Genomic DNA, 6,000 nt, shown 5'->3' with positions numbered 1-6,000 from the left:
TCACAAACTAGACTACTCCAAATGCCTCACAAACTAGACTACTCCAAATGCCTCACAAACTAGACTACTCCAAATGCCTCACAAACTAGACTACTCCAAATGCCTCACAAACTAGACTACTCCAAATGCCTCACAAACTACACTACTCCAAATGCCTCACAAACTAGACTACTCCAAATGCCTCACATCAATAATTTTTTTAACTTTCCCATTTGGGTCTAAATTTCTAATAAATCCGCGTTTGATTGTAAACAATGTCATGATTTTTCTGAACTGCTCATTGATCATTATCATAGTCATAGCTTATAAGCTCATTCGTCTATGTCTCATTTATATAATAGTAACTAGTTCTGAGGGCGGCTGCTAAAATGTTTCGTCGGAAATGTTGCGCCTCTTTGCTGCCCCTGGAGCGTTTATAACTGGCAAAAGTCTCCTCGCTGCTCGTCATGCTCCTGCGGCCTAGCGCTAGCGCTGCAGAACGATAGCGTTGTGCTTGCACAGCGGTCGGGAAAGGCAAGGCTCTGCCTGGACCCGGCATTCCTCAGTGACAGTTCTCCCTGTTTCTCGCTCTTACTGTTCGTACTCGCATTTCAAGCAGTCTCCGCACAGGTCGGCCCCTTATTCTGGACACTCAAAGTCAAGGCCAGACTGACTGATATTCGAACACCATCTCGCAGTTATGTGATCAACTTTAGTAGGGGATCGTAAGAGGTCTGTCCTGGTCTAGCTTTATAGGGTCGCCAATGCGGTTGTTGGTCACAATACAAAGGGTCTTAGTAATAGTATGAGGCAAACGTAATAAATGCCATGCTCCTTCACTGAAATAGAAACTTTCTAATTCGGGCGAGGTTCTTCGAAAGCCGCAGCTTTGAGAAAGACGCGGTTTGATGTTTAACGTTCAGAAGGAAGTACAAGAGGAAATGGACAGCCGGCTTAATATTCCACGTGACGCATGTGCAGTGCCTCGTGCTGCCTTGGTCGGATCCGAGAAGCAAAGGAAGCGAGTTCACGTCCAGACAGCTTAATATGGGAAAAGTTTGATTCATTTTGACCCTTGACGAGATGTGTTGTTTGACGTCATAGACATTTGTAATAGTTATCTTGAGAGTTGTTGAGTTCATGTTTGGTATCATGTTTCACATGTGGATTGGCATTTGTTGACATTGCTGGCTGGGCCATGGTCTGATATGTACAGTTATAGCTCACTAGTGGCTGGTAGTGCCCTTTATAAATGCTATGATGGCATTGCGCTCTTGCTCTGATCTGTTCTTTCTCTTGCCATTGCAGTGCATCATGGGAGTTGTGACCTTCAAGGAGGCATTGTGTCTTGCCGCACTGGTCTCAATTTGCTACTTTAACAGCTTATTCGGTGGCTTTGTGTTTGATGACATCTCAGCCATACAAGATAATAAAGATCTTCGCCCCACAACACCTCTCGTCAACCTCTTTCGAAATGATTTCTGGGGAACACCCATGTCAGAGGTGGGTTGAGCAGCTCTGAGCCCACTGGAAATTCATTTCTAAACATCCCTGCTTGGTGAATGTGCTAAGAAGCTGGCTTTCTGTGCTTTACTTGCTTTTCAATGGAGGGAAATTTTATGTGCTGTCCATGTATGGCATGCAACTCCAGTGTAACATGAAATAACTTCCTTGCCACATGTATGCCTTTGTCAGAAGTCCCTTTTTTTTTCCTTTTTTTTTTGTATACAGAGTCGAGGCTCGTGAAAGAGCTAACACCTTTTTTTTTTCTTTTTTTTTTTTTTGTATATAAGATCGAGGCTCGTGAAAGAGCGAACATTAATCACACAGAAAGACAAACCGACACATAAAACATATAACATCGGGAGCGGTAGACAAGATGGGGAGAGAGGAGGAAGGACACAAACACAACATTATTTTGAGAGCAGGGACCGAGAGACATGGAGACATCGAGAGATTTGTGAGAGGGAGAGGGCATTGGAGAGGGGGCATGGGAAGGGGGTGGGGGTGGGAGAGGTATAAAACATATGGACACTGCCAGGACTTCCAGGAAAGAAGTTGGAATTTCAAACAAGGTGGATCTGGGGTGAATTAGCAGGGGTAGAAAAGATCAAGGTTTTGGATGGGGGAAGATAAGAGATAGTGGTGAACAGCTGTTTTAAAGACCTGGAGGGACGAGTGGGATTGAAGGGAGTTGAGGGAGTTTGTTCCAGAGGCGGGAGAAAAGAGGAATGAAAGAGTGAAGGTGAGCAGAGAGCCGAGATTTCGGCAGTTTAACCATCAGAGGGTTGCTGGCAGATCTTGTGCGACCTGTAGGAATATTTGGGGGACAGAGCACATAGAGAGCTGGGGGTGCAAGGCCGGAGAGGAGTCGGTAGAAGACAGAAAGACCACCTACCTGCCTGCGGTGAGTGAGTGAAAGGCCCTCAGAGATAGCTTCATCGCGGGAGATTCCAATAATTCTGAAAGCTTTGGTTTTGACAGCGTGAAGCCGAGCTAGGTGTGAGGCAGGAGCACCGGCCCATAGGGGAGAACAGTATTCCATTGAGCTGCGGATGAAAGCCTTGTATGTGGTGAGGAGCTCAGGTGTGCCGAGGAAGGACTTCGCACGACGGAGGATGCCCAGTCGGCGACTGGCTTTGGAGGCCAGCTTGGAAATGTGGTTTTCCCAAGAAAGATCATGGCAGATAGTGAGACCCAAAAGCTTGAGCGACAGAACTTCTTGGAGAGGATTGTTGAGAAAGTAGATGGGAGGGTTGTCCAGTCGATCTTTTCGGAGAGACATAGTAAGAGTGTGAGATTTGTCAGGATTGAAAGACATGTTCCACTTGTTTGACCAGTCTGTGATTTTGCCCAAGTCTTCAGAGAGTGAGGAGGCTGCAGACTGCCGATCTGAGGGCGGAGGAATGGAGCGGCAGAGAGTGGAGTCATCAGCAAAGAGATAGAGAGGATTTTACAGAGAGTCGGAGAGATCATTGATAAAGACCAGAAAAAGCACAGGGCCCAGAACACTGCCTTGGGGAACTCCAGCCTGAACAGGAAGGGGAGTTGAGAGAAATCCATTCAGGGCCACACGTTGACTACGACCAGAGAGGAAGTCCGCAAGCCATGCATGGAGATTTCCATGGATACCATAGGAGGAGAGTTTGGTGAGCAGAGCTGGGTGCCAGACCGTATCGAAGGCACGTGATATGTCGAGGGAGACAGCTCTGATTTCCTGTTTGGCATTGAGGACCTCCATCCATTGTTGAGACAGCAGAAGCAGCATGTCCAGAGTAGAGTGACCTGGTCTGAAACCAAATTGATGATCAGAGATCAAGCCGTTGGAGAAGAGGAAAGATTTCATATCCGAAGCAATGATGGATTCCATGACTTTGCTGATAATTGGGAGCAGGCTGATTGGTCTGTAGTTGCAAGGATCTGTTTTTGCACCTTTTTTGGGTAAAGCGGTAATGTTTGCTGATTTCCAGGATGCTGGCAGATGACCTTGAGCAAAAGAGAGGGTGAAAGGGACAGAGAGATTGAGTGAAAGAGTGGAAGAACAGGATTTTAGGACCCGTGGGCTGATGCCGTCTGGTCCAGTTGCAGAATCAGAGTCGAGGTTAGACAAAAACTCCTCCACCTTGTCAGGAGAGAAGGACACAGAGTCCAGGAGCAGTTGGGTTCGACTGGGAAAGGTGGGAACAGAGAGAGATGGGTTTGGGACACAAGATTTTGAGGCAAACACAGAGTTGAGGCATTCGGCTTTGTCACGTGCGATGTCAACTGTGTGGCCATTTGAGGTAAGGGAGGGGATGGAGTGGGAACAAACACCAGAAACGGATTTGACCAGACGCCACCAGGATTTGGAGGAAGGAGACAGGTTTGAGAGTTCATTCTTGAGTGTGGAGAGATAGTGCTTCCTGGCACTCCTGAGGGTAGACACACACTTGCTCTGAGCTTGGTGGAAGGAAGTGAGATTGCCTTCAGTTGGATTTGCCTTCCAAGAGGCAAAGGCAAGTTGTTTCAGGGCAACTGCCTCACCACAAGATTCAGTGTACCATGGACGGGAGGAAGGGTAAGACAACTGAAGACGAGATGGGATAAATCTGTGCATGAGAGAGAGCAGTTTGCTTTGGAAGAATTCCCAGGAAGAATTGATGTCAGAGGCAGTGGAGATGGGAGACCAATCCAGACGATTGATGGCTGCTTGAAGACCGTCCCAGTCGGCCTGAGTGAAATGCCAGACTCGTCGACGCTGAGGAGGCTCTCTGAGAATGGCCAGAGAGATGTCCACTTTGACAAGCACATGATCAGAAGAACCGATTGGAGCAGAAGAAGAGCAGCAGACATTAGCAGGGAAGTTTTTCTCCACGCATGGCTGGCGGACTTCCTCTCTAGTCGTCGTCAACGTGTGGCCCTGAATGGGTTTCTCTCATCTCCTCTTCCTGTTCAGGCTGGAGTTCCCCAAGGCAGTGTTCTGGGCCCCGTGCTTTTTCTGGTCTTCATCAATGATCTCTCTGACTCTCTCGAAAATCCTCTCTATCTCTTTGCTGATGACTCCACTCTCTGCCGCTCCATTCCTCTTCCCTCAGATCGGCAGTCTGCTGCCTCCTCACTCTCTGAAGACCTGGACAAAATCACAGACTGGTCAAACAAGTGGAACATGTCTTTCAATCCTGACAAATCTCACACTCTTACTACGTCTCTCCGAAAAGATCGACTGGACAACCCTCCCATCTACTTTCTCAACAATCCTCTCCAAGAAGTTCTGTCGCTCAAGATTTTGGGTCTCACTATCTGCCATGACCTTTCTTGGGAAAACCACATTTCCAAGCTGGCCTCCAAAGCCAGTCGCCGACTGGGCATCCTCCGTCGTGCGAAGTCCTTCCTCGGCACACCTGAGCTCCTCACCACATACAAGGCTTTCATCCGCAGCTCAATGGAATACTGTTCTCCCCTATGGGCCGGTGCTCCTGCCTCACACCTAGCTCGGCTTCACGCTGTTGAAACCAAAGCTTTCAGAATTATTGGAATCTCCCGCGATGAAGCTATCTCTGAGGGCCTTTCACTCACTCACCGCAGGCAGGTAGGTGGTCTTTCTGTCTTCTACCGACTCCTCTCCGGCCTGTTTTCACCCCTGTCTGTTTGTCTGTCAGCAGGACATCTTGAAAGCTTAGGGATGGATTCGGACGGAAATTAGTGGCCAGGTTGGGTGTGATGGGGATGAATCGATTCGACTTTGAAGATCCAAATCCAGATCCAATAATTTTCAAATCTTTTAAATGATTCTTTACCATCGTGAGATAGGACCAAAAACGATATATAGCAAGATATTGCAAAACGTTGTGGACAAGTTATGACAAAACTTGGTGGATGAGTTGGTTAGGTTAGGCGACAAGAACAAACCGATTACATTTTGGTTCAGGTCAGAATCCAGATCCGGCCTATCAGTGGGATACAAAACATAAACTGTTCAGGCTGGTGGAGGTATGCGCTCTACCGAATGCCCTTCTAGTTTATCATTACGTCACCAAATCTGGTAATACCGCAAAACCTTGACATTTTTTTTTTAGAGTTTTGCTCCAAAAACAAAGTGGAAACTCCAAAAACAAAACAAAAAAAAATACAAAGGTGAGGCTCATGGAGGAGCTGGAAGCGAGAATTTGAGCTGGAATTGCATTAAAATTAGGTGGCTAAAATGTCAAAGCGTATAAGTGTGATTGATTCACGAGGTTAATTTTGTAACTCGTCCTGAAGGCACAACTTGAATTCTCAGGCCGTAAAGTAATTTGTCAGTTTTGTCATGAGTTTTTTTTTTTTTTACAGCGTAACCCATAGGGCAAAGCCGTGTAGAACAGTTTGGCTGTATGTATGTATGTATGTATGTATGTATGTATGTATGTATGTATGTATGTATGTATGTATGTTTTGGTTTTTTTGGATGTATGTATGTCCCCTCAAACGTCCACCAATCAGAGCTGAGGTTCTGGTCACATGACAGGGGTGATGTGATGTTATTACGGTGGTACGGCGGCTGAC

The 6,000-nt window shown here is 46.8% G+C and overlaps 1 protein-coding gene across 3 annotated transcripts in view; it reads left to right on the top strand.

Annotated features, from left to right (window-relative positions):
* The first annotated feature begins 447 nt into the window (after nucleotides 1–447).
* Nucleotides 448–6,000, top strand: part of TMTC3 (transmembrane O-mannosyltransferase targeting cadherins 3) — a 254,285-nt gene continuing 248,732 nt past the window's right edge. The window contains exons 1-2 of one of the 3 annotated variants that reach the window (XM_078774384.1): nucleotides 448–609; nucleotides 1,288–1,482. In XM_078774384.1, the coding sequence (XP_078630510.1) occupies nucleotides 1,294–1,482 (189 nt within the window). In that variant the 5' untranslated portion in view covers nucleotides 448–609; nucleotides 1,288–1,293. Of the gene's footprint in view, nucleotides 712–1,287; nucleotides 1,483–6,000 lie in introns of all 3 variants that reach the window. The other 2 variants (XM_078774385.1, XM_078774386.1) reach the window with 2 other exon arrangements.

Source organism: Myxine glutinosa, chromosome 3 (genome assembly GCF_964187855.1).
Source record: "Myxine glutinosa chromosome 3, kmMyxGlut1.1, whole genome shotgun sequence".
Lineage (NCBI taxonomy): Eukaryota > Metazoa > Chordata > Myxini > Myxiniformes > Myxinidae > Myxine > Myxine glutinosa.
This window is presented reverse-complemented; position numbering and strand designations above follow the sequence as displayed.